We start from the raw sequence: 17,302 nt of genomic DNA, 5'->3' as shown, positions 1-17,302 counted from the left end.
TATATAATAGAGGAGAATCCCCTATTATGAGATATGCTCCTATATGAGATAATGGGGTTTCTGCTAAACTAGTGAGCACTATCTGTTAGTTCCACCATGAACTTATTACTCTTGGTGTAAAATGTATTTAGTGAAAAATTCATTGTTCGTTATTGCGTTTAGCCTTTGCAAGAAAAGGTTTGTGAAATTGTGAACATGTCAAAGTAACTTGAGGTTAGTCTTTAAACCTTGTTTATTATATAATAAAGAAATGGTTGGCAATAAATTCAGTTTGCAATGATAGAGTAGAATCGTAGTAACAGGAAAATACGCGATTTGTTGAATTGCTTAATTATAGAGGTTAGATTTCATGATCGCGGAACCGCTAGGCGGGTGGCTCGTATAATGAGATATTCAGGGTACTCTTAATATGAGATAATTATTGCTCGAATATGAAGAGTATGCAGTGTAATAAAAAGAAAGAAAATACTACTTAAGGTTAAAGAAACGTTAATACGAATTTATATTACGAATTTTTGTGTATTTAAGTTTTATAGAATCTGACTATGGAGGTTAGAGAAACGAGGAAGCGTCGACAGTGGAATCGTGAAGATTTGGCGAAGGCTGTGGCAGCAGTATTTTTATAAAACTATCTAATAAAGTTTTTTAATTGCAATACTGATGTATTTTGCACTTTTAACACCGATTTCTCGAGGTATCTTATATTAGGAGCACACTTTCGCGATCTTGCGTAAAGCTTTTTCAAATTTTTTTAATTTTCAGAAAAAATAATATTTAAATTAGATTTTTCATTTGACCAACCTAAAGCTTATTAAATTCTCTTCAAGATAACGTATTACATTTTTAAATTCTGCCTATAGATTTCCTTACATTCGGCAAAATCGATATGGTATCTCATAATCGGGGACTTTCCTCTGTGTATGTAATATTATTTTAATTATTAGATTATATATTGCAATCGCAATATTCAAATATATTCTTTCAAAAATAAATACATAAATAAATCGAAATCGGAGTTTTAAGAATTGACCATAATCCTTCTATAAAATTTTCAGACAGATGAAATTGTTTAATCCAGGCACACGCAATTTTTATTTTTCCATAGTAAACAACTTATGATAAAGAATAGTCAAAATAAGATTCCTCAAGATCAGATGCAATTATAGAAAATAAGAAATAAAATTCCACGGGAGAAACGTATAGAATCCCATCGACTTGGGTCGTAACGTTTACGACACGTCAGCATTGTGGAGCTAGCACTTGACGAGCGTGCGCGGCCATTTAAATAACCCCGGTTGCCCCCATGTTACGTAATTTAAAGGTCCTCGGAAAAACTCGCGACTTCATCAAGCCGTCAAGCATAAAAGAAACGAAATTAAAATGCACATTATTGTATCACTGAACGTGCTAATTAGTCACTCGGTATAATATAACATTGACAGTCACAGATTAGTACCTTGTCGATACAAAAGTATCGCCGACATTGAAGCAACAAATAATAACTTTTCAAGATCCCGCGGTGGCCAATTCCGCCCCACGTAGGGCACTTTCTTTTTTACGAACAAAAAGCGCCGGTTGTTTCGAGGACTTTTTTTTTAAACGAAAGGTTTTGCGTAACCATGGTGATTCCCGGACGCCTCGCGCGAGGAGCCCCTTTTCGAGACGCCACGTTGTTGAAATAAACACGCGGCGGTCCGTTTCGACAATTTCGTGATGCCGCGGCGCGCCGCGCACAATGCGAGAGTATACATTGTGGCTCTTTCCCCGAATAGAGGCTTAGGCGAGATGCGATCGCGTGACGCATGCCTCTAAGGGAGCAGGCTCTCTACCGAGCTCATTAGACCGGGAAAAAGTTTAACGCGAAGTCGGGAGAATCCACACACGAGCGAGAATTAGGCAGGCCCACGGCATTCGTTCGTTCGTGGAATGTGCCACTGCTATTGTCCAATTTTTCTCCCCCCCATTATCGTGATTCGATCACCGCGGGCGAGCGTGAGAGATTACGAAAAAGCCTGGCAGCGAGACGTGTCTGTGCCCCTCGAAGTATATTGGTCGCGCCGTTAGAGCGATCAATCGCCATTTGCTGTCGCGTTTAGGCTACGCTCCTTCGCAAAAGTAATGGATATGTATAAATGGCCCTATTTGCGATGAAAAATTGTGAAATTTGTCATTGATCCTTCGTTAATGACTTTCCCCGAAGGCGAAGGAGAAGTTCGTAACGTGTTAATGCGACGATTTCACGGTGTCGCAATGTTTCATTTTATGAAAATTCAGAAAGCCGTGCTCGAGCCTTCCTTGAAAAGGATCTTTCGACAGGATCAATGGGCTTCGAGGAACGACTTTAACACCGCCTAACAACGTGTCGTCCACGGCAAGAATGTTCCGGCCGAAACATCCCTTAAATCGTTAAATCCATCTGCAGTCACGCGGAACTGAATAGACACGGCGAGTTCGGGGAGATAACAGGTAGCGGAATTTCGAAAGCCCGTCCGGCGTTACGAGCGGTGCGCGCGCGTGGGCGAGCTGCAACGGCTCCTGACAATGCGAGGATCGTCGAAAAACTTCCGTCAGTCCCGCGCGTCGTTGTCTACGTGACAAGAAACACCAGGACCGCGTCCCTCGCGGTTCACCTTTTCAGAGTGAACAACCGCCCGGATCTGTTCCTTTCGGCCGGTTTCCGACCGCACTTCGTTTCGCACTCGTCGGGAGGCAAGAACCAAGCGCATCCGTCACCGCGGGAGGAAAAGCGGAAACAAAGCGGAAGGCGCCCGTCGCGCGGAAACTGTCGTCGTCCGACGACGGGGATTCCGCACCACGGAGGGACGTTTCCACGGGGAAAAGAGTGCAAAGGAAAGGCACGAGGCGCGCACTTTACCTCGTTCGCACGGGCAGCCCCTCGCTCCTCTATCCCGGTGCTGGCAAACAGGTAGGCGGAGAGAGAGAGACGCCGTGACGTTGCGATGCGATGCGGCGCGGCGACGCGCGATCGAAAGCGCAGTGGTGAACGCCGCGCGGAAGAGCGCGCCACGGACGCGGCGCGCACAGCGGAGCGCGACGAACTTGACTCCCAGCGGAGCAGCGGACCGTCCGACGGGCGAGTAAAAACGGAGCGTAGAAACTCGGCTGCTGCTGCTTCTTCTTTCCTACGGCACGGCGCGGTGCGAACCGGCGCACGCCGACGGACATTGCAACAACGCGCGGGTCATAATTGTCGGAGCGCGCGCGCGCCCCGACGATGACGATTCGCGAACGGCGCACGGGAAACACGCGGGCTGGAGTTAGCCGCGGGACAGCGACGATCCCATCGTCGCCCGCTTCACGCCGGCGACTGTTTGAGGTCGCAGCTCGTCGAGAGTCGTCTGTCCGTCGGCCCCTCGTTCTCTCTCTCCTTCTTTTTCTCACGAAAGACGGTTCCCTCGAGCGCTGCTCCAAAAAACGTCGCTCGTGGCTCGCGAGGGGGGGGGACGGAGGACGGACGGCGGAAACGACGCGCGCACCGTCGTCGACGGAGCGGCCAGCTGCGAGAGAAATATCCGAGAAACGCGGAGCGACGTGTCCGCTCCTCCCTCTCTCTCTACCTTCGCCTCCTCTTTCTCCCCTATCCGCGGTCTTTCCGCGGAGAAGCACAGCGGGGCGCCACGGGATGCGCGGTAGATACGTCTCCGCTCCCCGGCTTATCTACGAGGTCCCCTTTTGCACTCCGCCTCGCACGTGTGCCAGCAGCAGCAGTGCTGCACCGTCGCGCGCGCGCGACGCGACGCGACGACGCGTACAAGGTACGAGCAGGATCACGATAACGACGACGACGGCGGCGTCGCAGCGAGGCGCCGCGGTGTGCGAGGCCCTCTTCCAGAGAGGTCTATCTGGTCGCCGAGTGTCCCGCGGCCGGCGGCCTCGCCGCTCCTCTCATCCTCCACGGCTGCCGCAACGGCGCGAACCTCCTCCTCGCGACGGCGGCGGGCGCTGCTGGACAGTACGCGCAAGTACGCCGCGGCGGCGGCGGCAGCGTAACGTCCCCCGCCGCCCCCTCCCCCGCCTCCGCGCCTCCCTTTCCCCCGACGGCTCCGCGCTCGCGGCGAGAGCGCATATATGTATGCGTATGCCTGTGTCCTTCTCTCCTCTGTCCTCTACGCTCTTCCGTTGCTCTCCTTATCTACCGCGCTCGTTCCCTCCCCGTCGTCTCTCACAATCTTACCGACGTTTCTATCCTTCTTCCGTCTTGCTTCGTCGTCTTACGCCGCACGCAGTAAGACACACAAACACACACACACACCGTGCGAAGCGCGTTGTCTCCCTCTCCTCTTCTCGTTTTGCTCGTCTCTCTCTCTCTTTCTCTGTCGTCCGCGTATTACGTACGATACGGGCAGGCTAGCGCGTATACGCGCGGTACAGCGCAACGCCGCGACGGGAGAAGGAGATGGAAACTCCACTCCACCGACGTGTACGACGACGACACGACGAACGGACGGACGGAGCGGGCGAAAGAGCGCGCGCGCACTGTCCGCTTACGGGTCCGTGTAAGTCGCGCGCGCGCGTGTGCGCGGCAGCTCTCGATTAGCGCGACCCGACGTGCGTGACGTCAGAGCGCGACGACGTTAACATCGCCGCTTCTCGCCCGTCGCGCGATTGTCAACCGCACGCGCGATCGGCTGACGCGACCGCGGAGTAAACCGGAGAGCGTCGACGGGCGTGGACGAATCGGCGGTGGCCGCGCGGCGGAGACGGCGCGGGTTTCGGCGTGCCGCCGCGCGAGCCTCGCGACTTGCGGGCAACTTCACGCGACAGCCGTTATTGTCGCGAGGCCGTCCCCCGTCTCGCGGACGAAACGCTTGCGGCTGGCGCGCTGCGAGTGCGGAATTCCGCGAACGCGGACGGACACGGAGCGCGAGCGACACGGCGACCCACGGTCGACGACGTTGCTGCACGCGCACGACCCACGATTGATAACACTCGTGAAACGACTGACGACCCTCCGTCGTGCAACGACTGGCGCGGCCGCGGTGGATGACGACGGGAGTCACTGACGGCCACCAGGTGGCGGCACTATTGCGACTGCCACTGGGGCTCCGGCGGCCGCGACTCGAGCCGAGCGTCGCGCCCGGAGGTGGCCGAAGCATCGCGAGTGCGACCGATTCAATATCAAGTGCACGACCCTCCACGCCGTTTGTTCGTCGCGCGCGACACGGCGGACGAACAGATGGGTGGATCGACGTTGCTCTGTGTGCGGTGTATACACGCGGTACGAACGTTCGCGGCGGTCAATCTCCGACATCTTAAATTTTTTATCTGGGAATTTTGTCAAGACAACTTTTTCGCCGTCTGGGAGAAAGCACGGGGGTTTCAGTAAATCATGAGGATCGTGTGAATTCTCCCTCGATTCATTAGGTTAGGGGAAGAAGATTAAAAAAAAAACTCTTTCTCATGTTCAGACGTTAATATTTTCTTGATGCAATCAGCTACGAAAGTCTAAGAAAATCGTGGGAAAGTCACGCTTCGGGACGAAAGAAAAAGACTTCCTTGACGCTAAAAAAATCACTCCTCTTCAGCGTGTCAACACCGAAGTGCAGACATGCCCTCTTTCTTATATGTACAACTTGAAACAGAGATCGCGAAATAGAAATGGGAAAATGGGTTAACCGCAGTCCGTATTTTTTTTAGCGAAAAACTGTTGCTAAAAAATATTTCACTAAAAGAATCCGCATGGACTTTCCGATATATATATATATATATGAGGAGAATCCCCTATTATGAGATATGCTCCTAATATGAGATAATGGGGTTTCTGCTAAACTAGTGAGCACTATCTGTTAGTTCCACCATGAACTTATTACTCTTGGTGTAAAATGTATTTAGTGAAAAATTCATTGTTCGTTATTGCGTTTAGCCTTTGCAAGAAAAGGTTTGTGAAATTGTGAACATGTCAAAGTAACTTGAGGTTAGTCTTTAAACCTTGTTTATTATATAATAAAGAAATGGTTGGCAATAAATTCAGTTTGCAATGATAGAGTAGAATCGTAGTAACAGGAAAATACGCGATTTGTTGAATTGCTTAATTGTAGAGGTTAGATTTCATGATCGCGGAACCGCTAGGCGGGTGGCTCGTATAATGAGATATTCAGGGTACTCTTAATATGAGATAATTATTGCTCGAATATGAAGAGTATGTAGTGTAATAAAAAGAAAGAAAATACTACTTAAGGTTAAAGAAAAGTTAATACGAATTTATATTACGAATTTTTGTGTATTTAATTTTTATAGAATCTGACTATGGAGGTTAGAGATACGAGGAAGCGTCGACAGTGGAATCGTGAAGATTTGGCGAAGGCTGTGGCAGCAGTATTTTTATAAAACTATCTAATAAAGTTTTTTAATTGCAATACTGATGTATTTTGCACTTTTAACACCGATTTCTCGAGGTATCTTATATTAGGAGCACACTTTCTCGATCCTGCGTAAAGTTCTTTTTCAAATTTTTTTAATTTTCAGAAAAAATAATATTTAAATTAGATTTTTCATTTGACCAACCTAAAGCTTATTAAATTCTCTTCAAGATAACGTATTACATTTTTAAATTCTGCCTATAGATTTCCTTACATTCGGCAAAATCGATATGGTATCTCATAATCGGGGACTTTCCTCTATATATATATATATGCGTTCGCATAATTTCTATATTAATTTCGGTATAAAATCATTCTTAAAATACATTAATTAAATTAATTAAAGAAATTAAAATAAGAAATAAATTAAATACATTGATATCTCGCTCGATCTTTCACCTTCTTTATTATTCCTCCTAATTATCCGACCACTCAGCTGCCGGACAGCTGCTTCTTCAGTGCTTTGCTGGTTTTCTAGTGGCTTGTCTGTTTTTACTATCTATCTATTTTTACCCTGTATTTTTTTCTTCTTCATCTTGATTAAATGTTGCGCGTTCTCATCACAGTTCAGTATAGCCAAGTCCTCTACGGTACGTCCAGCCTTATCGCGGATCCGGAGATCGGTAACTGGTATCAATTGCTCGAAAACCTGATCACGAGGCAAGGGTGCCGAAAGCACTCGGTGTAAGGCTGTCCTACCATCCGCATCTACGAGATTAACATTCGCCCCATGACGCAACAGCATCTTGACAATGTTACTGTGGCCTTGCGTGGCCGCACGATGCAGGGCGGTTGCGCCTACAGCAGGGGTGACGGCGTTTATATCCGCCCCGTTGTCCAGCAGCAGTTCGCACACGTCGTAATGGCCATTTCGCGCGGCGTAATGCAGCGGTTTGTAGCCAGCAGAGTCCTCCACGTTGGGCGAGACATTTCTGTCTAATAACTCCTGCACGCGTTCCAAGTCGCCGTCCTTAGCTGAAAAAGCCCAATAACTGATAGACTTATCAAACAACCGTTGACGGCTTCACGTCGTCGGCTCCGTGCCGAGCGTTTTCCTTGAACGCTTCGCCCGGAACTTGAACCGACTGTAATTCTATCTTGATTCTTAATTCTATCCGACTAGTTGCAAGATCGATACAACGTTGTGCACGATAAATGAGATAAAACGCGTATGATCATCACGCTTTAATGTCTATTTATACCCGTATGCATTAATTACTTCGATTAATTATTAATTATTGCGATTATTCTGGAAAAATAATCCGTGAAGACCGGTGTACAGCGTGATACCCGTCTTTATTTACCTGCCGCCCAGATTCCGCGCTCAAAATCCATTTCCTCCAGAGTCTGTCGAATGCCGTAATCCCGAGTCGCTTCGCAACACTCATTAGTTTCATCATTATTGCACTGATGCTGATCCATTATTTATTAAATCTGCAAATAACTGTTAATAAATTCGACATTATATATTTCTATTTTAGAAAAAAAAGAAAGAAATAGAAATTTTAAAGAACCCGAAGATTTTTCGCGTGAAAATTGCGTGATACAGAGTGCACATTTTTATTGATATTTATTTATTATGTATATCGCAAACAATCATGTACAATATCTAGTCGTCTGTTGTATATAATTATCGTGTACATACAAATAAGTAAAGTCTCAGTGTAGATTATCAATTCGTAATGAACATGAAATTCGTCGTATAACGAATTAGTGCGAGCGTCAAGCTGTACTACTATCAAACTACTCCAAAAATACTTAATAACACACTATCAACTATTTAAGTGCTTTCTCAATTGCTGTCATCAAACGTGACTTTTGATTTAACATTCTTCTCTTCTTCATTTCTAATTTTCTTCCTTACAGACTAATAGCTACCCGCGAATCACACTATGAGACGATTGCTTTTCGTTCAAGGTACTCGAATCGATTAAACGTACGAGCGAAACGCCTATGGTGACGATTTCCTCGACTGTACGCACAATTTGCACAATAAGTTCGACAAATGTTGAGAAACATTAATACACACAGGGGCAACGTCAATTCTGCACGTTTTAAACTCTCTGGACCGTGGTCGATCCGATAGTAATAATTCTACGATAAACTATCCGAACAAGTATGAAAGGAAACATTACATACGGGGTGGGGCAATAACTATTACCACCTTAAATATCTTCTAATTTATAAGGTCCAGAGGAAAATTTATGTAATCAAAATTATACGGTACGAAGGGGGCTAACATATAGCGATAATAATTTTGGTCCTGGTGGAGGCGCTTCGAAGATATCAAGGTCACCTTCATTTTTTTTAATAGGTTCGGTATGTTTTTTTTCTATAATTTTATAGAGGAGCTTAAAACAAGTACGGAACTCATGACACAAAATTATTGAACAAGATTAAATGTAAATGAAAACGATAAAAAATACATTTTTATATTAAATGAAATTTACGTTTAAAAGATGTACGAAATGACGCTTTATCAGTAATATGTTTTGTCGGAATGTTTTGATTTTGACATTCCTCATAAATGAGGATCAACTTGTTCTTCAAACGGATGCATCGATGAAAATAAATAGTGACGGAAACTTATTTCAATGAAAACAAAGACCCTTTGAAGGCCATCTTAATAAGTTCACAGGATAAGATAAACATAAAAAATAGTATCGATAGATAAGTCAATCGTGCAAGATGTATTCATTTGAAGAACAAGTCGACATGATGGAGAATGATCTCATTTATGGAGAATGTCAAAAAAAATTCAGTGAGAGCGCAAAATTTATACGCTGAACGATATCCTAATCGCACTCAGCCTTCGCGTCGAACATTTAAAATCCTATTTATTTTCATCGATGTATTCGTTTGAAGAACAAGTTGATCCTCATTTATGAGGAATGTCAAAATCAAAACATTCCGACAAAACATACTAATAAAGCGTCATTTCGTACATCTTTTAAACGTAAATTTCATTTAATATAAAAATGTATTTTTTATCGTTTTCATTTACATTTAATCTTGTTCAATAATTTTGTGTCATGAGTTCCGTACTTGTTTTAAGCTCCTCTATAAAATTATGGAAAAAAAACATACCGAACCTATTAAAACAAATGAAGGTGACCTTGATATCTTCGAAGCGCCTCCACCAGGACCAAAATTATTATCGCCATATGTTAGCCCCCTTCGTACCGCATAATTTTGATTACATAAATTTTCCTCTGGACCTTATAAATTAGAAGATATTTAAGGTGGTAATAGTTATTGCCCCACCCTGTATAGCTATTTAAATGCGACGATAATGTCAAGATACGATATATAAGTTGCTTGTAGAAAAATAAAATTTCGTCCTTCGCGATAGGAAATTGACGGATAGCTTGAAGCTAAATGAGGTCCAGTTTAGGCAAGTCTAAATCAAGTTAGGTTCGTGTCGTAGTTTTCGAAATGAGACATAAAATTCACGTTTTCCACACAGCGAGGCAAATATCGCAAATTACTGTACGGTCAATAATGTATAATTATCCCATGATTAATACTTCCGTATTGCGCGCGCGCGTAATGTGCGCGCCACCGAAACGAATTTTCGCAACGCGGCTGCTTTCGACGACACTGGGAGATGTTTACGCGAATTTCGATCTTCGGAATTATACCACTGCCTTATCACGATTATATAATTTTACCACGTCATTTTTGAAGTCATGAAAGAGAAGAAGATACATGAAGCATCGCGCCCGATAAGATGCATCGCATCCTCTCGCGTAATCGCTCGTAATGCAATGTAAAATTTCTATTTTCAGAAAGTAAAAGTGGAGCATTTCATCCCTTAATCGACAAAACGTTATATTTTATCGTCTTATCTTGCTACGTGGACATAAACGATCGATCTATTTAAAAAACTACAATTTCATAATTGGTCCACATACGCATGTAGGCGATTTATCGTTGCAAAACTGTCGCAAAAGCGCATAGACACTCGAGAAACATCAAAGATTAAAAGCCTTTAATGCCAAGGAAAAAAGGAAATAATGTTGCAGATGTTGTCGATGCGATTAATCGATAAGGTTTGCCGTATAAAAGGCATGTACATTGTATTATATGAGTTACGAATGTTTATGTGTGCTGAAATATATGTTTTTTTTGGTGTAACCCGTTTTTATAGCATTAACTTTCCCGCTGCAATGTCCAAAGTATCTCGGCCTCTCCGGTACTACAAATAACTCGGTAGCCGAGCTCGGCTAGAGCGTTTATGACGGAGAACGGCGATCCTGAAATCAATTTTCCCACGTAAGTTCCTAAAAGACGATCACGGAGGGATTAGCATTAATAATTGAATAACAATTGGCTCGTTTCTCGGAACTTTCAATAAATAATTTCACGTTACAGGTAACGGTGAATTTACAAAGAACCACTGGCTACGTCGGTGACTGTAACGAGAACAAGAGATCTGAAGCATTTATTATTAACATTTCACATATCTATCGCCATGAAATCACCGATGATTTTTGTAAGATCGTGCACTGATCCTTGAACTTCTCACATTCACGGACATACCCAGTGGTTCCGTGCGGTCGATGGAAATTTTACAACATCACACACACAGATCAGGTACTTTTGTTCTTCTAATAATAAAAATATTAATATGTATGTGCACAACTTTTCTGACGAAAAATTAATCTGCGTGTGCAACGAGCACGTGAACTCATGGACGTAAAAAGAATTTCATCCCTGTTCTTCGCGGGTCTCTTTTTTTTCACGGATTTATCAAGTTATTATCTGAATTCCGAGGAGACGAGAAGATGAGGAGGGATTAACCTTTGATCACAATTCCATTCACAACATCCGGACTACCGGGAGTCAGCGGGAAGCGGCTGCGTAGAGCCGCTGCTTCGTACGGCATTAGACCAAATACGACGCAGTCGGTCGCGAACGGGGACGCCTTTACACCGATGTAATAGAAAATTTCATCGTCCTCGACGGTGGCGTCCAGCTTTTTGGACGTGGCGTCGGACGTGGTTGTTTTTGCCATTGCCGCGCTAAAAGTATTGTTATACCTCGTTGGGCTTTACTTCTAAAAGAAAAGGAGACGTAGCACACGTGAGTGATGAGCCTGGAGCCGTTTATCTCGAAAATGGAATTAATCGCGCTTCGAGATCCCTCGCGCAACGAATCGGAGAGATTTGCGATTGCGAGTTGCTTTCATTAAAATTTATAGCGTTTACTTGATGGACAACAAAAAACCTCGAATCGTTTTTCTGAATCATAATCGTTTTGCGCAATGATCATTGGCAGTGCAGGCTCAATAATCATCGATATATCTCAAATCTGATAAAATTTTGAAAAGATTCGATTTAAGCCATTTTCGGGATAAATGGCGTATTTCTGTTAATTAAATGAAACACTGTTGAAACTAATGAATATTATTGTGATGATTTGAGACAGAATGCATCGTATCTCCAATAGAAAGCAGACAATTAAGATAATTTGAAGAAATTACTTTTTTTATCTCGTGTACTTCTAATTATAATTAATATTGTGTAAAATATTGCATAATAATAATTACGTTTTTAAATAAAAAATAAGATTCTTTTCTATTGGGGATGCAATTAGCACAGTAAACGAATGATAAACTGAAAACTAATATTTTCTCCGATAATACATGAAATTCTGAGTGAGGAGACAAATTATTAAATTGCGGCATTTGGTGATATCAGATACACGTTTTGCAATTTGCGAGAAGTAGATAATCATGTTTAGAGTCTGTTAATCTTTAAATGTGCAACTTTCAAGCTTTTGTGTTGTCACATTTGTTGATTAAAAATCAATTCAATCAAATCATTGATTAAATGCAGTGATGAAATTATATACGAGTCCCATAACGTGATATACTAACATAAAAGTATATGAGGAAACAATTTCGTTAGAATGAAATAAATTTGTAAAGTTGGACAGAGTGCAAATAGCAAAACTATTCCGTCGGAAATGGTCAACTGTGCGAAAAACCTTTCGAACGAGTTTCGTGAGTACTTTCGCAAGTGCAGAAGACGTGATGTACTTGTGTTGTCTTGGCGTAAAAATTGCAACAATTTCGAAAGATGTAAATCAAGAGATATTTGATTTATGCATGCAACTAATTACATACATTTAGAAAGTCGATTACAAGAAATCATGAAAGTGCGAACGCCTAATACTCAGCGACTTATTTATCGCTTTATCTCTAAATTTATCTCTTCAGATAGCCGAAGGTACCTAGAAAGAGAGGTATAGATAGTGAAAGTCAAGAAAATATGGTGCACCGAAAACGCCAGCACACGTATCAGTCCCTCACATTGCACCTTAATGTGAGAAACAGAAATTGATGTAGCTCTTATCATGGCATTATCACACGATAAGAGAATACACATACTTGAAATAAATACTTGGAATTCCACGCGCATCAAAAAATATAAACGCGTTGGAAGCATAACTTGTACGTTTGATTGTCACCAATCGTTACAGCGTAGAAAACAAGTCGTTACATATGCGTGCCAAAATCAATAGAAAAACGATCTTTACATATATGTATGTTTAATTTTATATATATATATATATATATATATATATGTATATTCATTTTTGAAATTTGTACACAGAGTATTTTAAAAATGTAATGCTGTACACGTAATGCGTAAGAAAGTATTTCATTTCTTATTTATATATTAATAATATATATGTCAATACTTCTTACTAAAAGTATAAATTATTTCTATATACATATAAAACATCCTCTTCTCCCGCGATTTCTCTGCGAATCAAGTGAATTAATGAATAAGTTGCAACTTGCAGCTTGAATTATATCACACGCGGCGCCGTTCACGTTCTACTTTGCTCGATTCTGCACAACTGCCTCTCGCGCTCCTCCCGCAGCTGCATCATACGCGTTTCGTGCGCCCATCGGACCTCGCCTTGCGCCTTGTCCCTCTCGTACTGCCACTGGAGCCGCTCCAGTTCCAGCGTTTTGCGGCGCAGCTCGAGCTCGGCCGCTTTTCGCAAGGCACGTCTCTCCAGTAATTGCTCTTGGAATATCTTACTCTGCAGCGGCGAGATGTAACCGGCACCGCGCACAGACAGGAACGGCCACTGCGCGATTCTCCTTGGCGTGTGCGACTTCCTCTGGCGGGCCGAACTCGCGCGTTCCTGCGACCCGGCTGCGGAAAATCGTCATCATCTACCTTACAATACTTGAAACGCATTCCTATTTACATCCCACCTCTAAATATCTCAGTAATCGCATCAAAAAGTGTGATATCTGGTACAAATCTTGGCGAAAATTCGCGTAATGTATGCTCGAATTTACCGGTCGCAGGCTCCGCGGCATCTCCACTCGCACCCCAGTTCCTGTTCACCGGATTTCCATCGGTACCGCTGTTCTCGACCGCGAGGTTCACGCTCTGCTGAATTGCGGAGGGCGCTTCGTCCGAGTAGGATTGACCTCGGTAGCTCCAGTCATCGAGATCCTCCAACTCCGCTTCGGCGATACCGCGGTCCACGGATGACTCCTGCTTCGGCCAGTCAAGGATGCTGACCTTGTGCTTTTTGCTGTGCGCCGCCTGGATGAACTGCTGCCTGACGTCCTCTGGACACTTCGGGCAGCGCTCCATGTGCCGTTCCATGCGAGTGGCATTCTGGATGTACGACTGATCGCAGAACTTGCAGAAGACGATCACCTGCGAGCCGTCCACCTTCTTGGTGTAATAGTTCCACACTATACCGCGCTTCTTCACCATGTTGCTGGCTACAGGGAGAGCTTGCAACTGTCTCTTCTAGCTCGACGCAACCTCTACACGAAGCATACTCTGTAACTTGATCAAGGCTCCAACTCTTCAGGCACAATGTAGCTTGCCTGGATGCGACATGCGTGAGATGTAATTGGTGTCTTGTACGCCTGCTAGTACGCTGTGCATTTGAGCTAGAACAATCCAACGTGCATGTACATGGTAACGTACGATGCTTCACAATCTCAGTTTGATCTCCTCTAGTTCAGCGAGCTGTCTAGACAAATTCTATGATGACGCACGTCTCCCTGGAAGCGTTTTGTTTCTTGGAATGCTCTCTCTATTTTTTTCTTATCGAGAAAAAATACCTGCATCAGTTCCGTGTTATTACTTCCGTCAATGTCTTGCGAAATTCCTTTTTTTCAAGCAACAATTTGCAGGTGAGCGTTTCCAATCTTCTGTTAAGACACTGACAACTCTGCTGTACCCAGGAATCAACGACGATTGTCTGCCACCGGTTGCGGTTCCCGATAATGATTCAACGCGCAGCGATGCAATCTATTCAGCAGTTTTGGCACAATGTGTCCCGCGCAAAGCGGGACGTCAGCAACCCGACACGCAACATAACCTCCACACTCCAGAAACCGCTCTTCTGCACGCCGCAACGATTTCCGGCGTTCACGACGATCGTTTTACATCTTCTGGCGAGTGCCGCGAGCGGAACGATCTATGGCACAATCTCAAATTACGATGATAATTTCTCGTAATGCTCGAAAGCTCGCAAAGCGTGGGAAGATACGCGGTATCGTGAAACCCTCCTATTATCGACACACGGCAATAACGCGTCTCTCGTCGCAACACTCCGTGTAAAATTGTCGAAAACCAGCAAGCCATAAAATATATTAATCTTTTTTACAAATTTGGAAAATTCGTTTTGTTAATTCAAAAAATTTGTCTGCACTAAAATTAACTTTTAACGCATATTGTAACAACTTGTTCCCTTTAAAAGAACGAAACCGAAACCGTTGCGTGAAAATAAGACAAATGATTAAGGCACTCTTATAGCACGGAAGCGTTAGAATGTGCAGAAATAGACGAGTATGCTTGAGCGAAAGATATGACGAGTGGTCTCGCAGTTGCGATTATTTCGAACCGTACCGGCTTTTACGACAGTGTCAGGTTCCGGTTCTGAGAACTCTTTTCTCATGGTCCACATGTACTCATTATAATCCTGTTTAACGCTAGTGCTGGAAGATGCGACGACTTTGTAACCGAGTACCTCTAAAGCGGTCAATAGCACGCAAGGATGTTGCATGTACACTATCGTCGAGTCGTCGCAATATCCTCCGGAGGAGAAGCGACTCAGCTGCTCTATGTCAGCCGCTATAACATAATTGGGCATTATTTCCACCTGAATCTTACAATTTAAAAGTGTGACAGTGCGTACAGCAGTGGTAATCACAATATCGTTTACAATTCTCGAAAACTTATCACAATTGGAATAATCTGAGTACATTTACCGCATTTTACAACGCTATTAACAACACACATAAAGAAGACGTAAAGAAGTTGGTGAAGTGTGCTTAAATAGTATCTACGCTAATCGCTAAATGCATTATTTGTCGCAGCCGAGTATGCAAAGGGCGAGGCGAGAGTGTTCATACCTTTAAGCCCTGACACTAGAACCCTCCAGGGATACTTATGACCGTACGACGCTAGATTACCACGTACTAGAATGTATGGCATCTGTAATAGTTGGCTAAAACAATCTGCAATAGACGACACCTTGTGGATACATGTAACATATTTCAGAGATGTTAGACATCTTGAACAAATGCTGATGCATATTCTTACGGACTTGCTCCCCATAGCGAGACAGTTATTGAAAATTTACATGAATGCTTAAACTTACCTTCGCTACAAACGAGATAATCACATTACTTTGAAATAATGCAGACTGTGAAATCATCTTGATATTGAGAGATGATTAATTAAAGAAAGATAGTTTTATCTTTAATATTTTAATTCTTGCATTTTTAATAATTACTCTTAATATCAAAGATTGATTGTATATTAATCTGGATATAATGTGAAATAGTTATATATTATTTCTGTTATTTATATGTAAAACTTAAGCGACAGTTTGACTGGGTCCAGAGAGTTTATGAAATATTATGCACATTGCTTGCAAACATTTTTGCACTTGTTGCAAAATTGACACTCACGCTTATTAATCGAGATAATAATGTAGCAAAAATGATGAAGTATAATTAACTAAACTAAAGGCAACACAAATCACAAACACTGACAAGAAGTACGACTGTAAATGATAAATTTTCCGTAAAACAACGATCGAGGAACAATCCAAAAAATGATAATCACGTGACAAAAGTGGTAATCACGTGGCATATCGATCGATATTTCTAATTCATTTAATTTAATTTACAATCGCCGCGCGTGTTTTTCAAATTTTTCCAAATTCCAAAGCATCATCTTGAATTTTATGCTTGACAAACAACAGATCATGTGCGTATGTAATTTTACCTGATACTGATTGCAGCCAAATTAAATTCTCGAAACTCTATCGAGACGCAAATCATTATTTCGCGATTGAAATACGCGAACCCCCCAAAGCCCCCGGACAAGACGCACGTATCGTACGTATCGTGATTCCGTGGTGCAGAAAGCAAAACGATTTGAAATTTCAGAAAGCCGTTGACAGTGAGCCAGACAATCCTATCTTGACACTCGCATCACACGAATCCTCTCAATAATATTGGCAAAAATCAACTCTTACCTAAATTGTAAGCGACGTGTCGTAGGTTCTAAAGAAACGATTAGCTCAGCGATATAATCTAAAAACGTCGGCCTACGATACGCGATATCAGTGAACTACCACAGTCTTCACCGCTTCCCGTACTTCAATTTTCTATTTGCAGTAACGTCAGCCTACACCTATGACAAGAATGTGTTTTGATTTACGAGAACACGGCTGACCCGACCGATGACTATGGAAATACGCAGTATCGCCGCTAGGAACTTTCTTATTCGCGAATTCAAGGATATAACTAGACGAGTGTAGGGTAAATTTCATTTAGTTTCTAGAAGAATATACACTAGCGTTACGTCTAGTTCCAGAATTCTGGATACTTTTTCATCAGGATGCGTCGCATCTAGATA

General features: G+C 43.2%; 4 protein-coding genes across 11 annotated transcripts in view; all 4 read right to left on the bottom strand.

The window, feature by feature from the left end:
- The window catches only part of LOC105285307 (nuclear receptor coactivator 2), a 135,064-nt gene extending 130,782 nt beyond the window's left edge, over positions 1–4,282 (bottom strand). Inside the window, exon 1 of one of the 2 annotated variants that reach the window (XM_026973779.1) lies at positions 4,196–4,282. The gene's annotated coding sequence lies outside the window, so the exon portion shown is untranslated. Of the gene's footprint in view, positions 1–2,875; positions 3,863–4,195 lie in introns of those variants that run through there. The other variant, XM_026973778.1, reaches the window with a different exon arrangement.
- Positions 4,283–6,761: 2,479 nt separating this feature from the next.
- Positions 6,762–17,159, bottom strand: LOC105278793 (ankyrin repeat domain-containing protein 39). 2 transcript variants are annotated; one of them, XM_026973659.1, is made up of 3 exons: positions 16,920–17,159; positions 7,685–7,814; positions 6,762–7,355 (listed from the first exon to the last, which is right to left on the bottom strand). In XM_026973659.1, the coding sequence occupies exons 2-3, from the start codon at positions 7,800–7,802 to the stop codon at positions 6,880–6,882; spliced, it is 594 nt and encodes a 197-aa protein (XP_026829460.1). In that variant the 5' UTR covers positions 7,803–7,814; positions 16,920–17,159; the 3' UTR covers positions 6,762–6,879. The 2 variants fall into 2 exon arrangements, with proteins under 2 accessions (XP_026829460.1, XP_026829459.1); XM_026973658.1 differs by having other exon boundaries at positions 7,685–7,824; positions 16,920–17,158.
- On the bottom strand, positions 11,189–16,998 carry LOC105278736. Of its 6 annotated transcripts, none has more exons than XM_020031439.2 (4): positions 16,035–16,920; positions 15,787–15,907; positions 15,281–15,505; positions 11,189–11,404 (listed from the first exon to the last, which is right to left on the bottom strand). In XM_020031439.2, exons 1-4 carry the CDS (start codon positions 16,089–16,091, stop codon positions 11,310–11,312), a joined length of 498 nt encoding a protein of 165 aa, XP_019886998.1. In that variant the 5' UTR covers positions 16,092–16,920; the 3' UTR covers positions 11,189–11,309. The 6 variants fall into 6 exon arrangements, with proteins under 6 accessions (XP_019886998.1, XP_019886999.1, XP_019886997.1 ...); XM_020031440.2 differs by having other exon boundaries at positions 15,787–15,891; positions 16,035–16,053; XM_020031438.2 differs by having other exon boundaries at positions 15,787–16,998.
- On the bottom strand, positions 12,981–14,326 carry LOC105278737. The gene is made up of 2 exons (XM_011338042.3): positions 13,705–14,326; positions 12,981–13,555 (listed from the first exon to the last, which is right to left on the bottom strand). The coding sequence occupies exons 1-2, from the start codon at positions 14,132–14,134 to the stop codon at positions 13,221–13,223; spliced, it is 765 nt and encodes a 254-aa protein (XP_011336344.1). The 5' UTR covers positions 14,135–14,326; the 3' UTR covers positions 12,981–13,220.
- Positions 17,160–17,302: the final 143 nt, after the last annotated feature.

This window comes from Ooceraea biroi, chromosome 11 (genome assembly GCF_003672135.1).
Source record: "Ooceraea biroi isolate clonal line C1 chromosome 11, Obir_v5.4, whole genome shotgun sequence".
Taxonomy (NCBI): Eukaryota; Metazoa; Arthropoda; class Insecta; order Hymenoptera; family Formicidae; genus Ooceraea; species Ooceraea biroi.
Note: the sequence above shows the minus strand (reverse complement) of the source record. Positions and strands in the feature narration are given on the sequence as shown.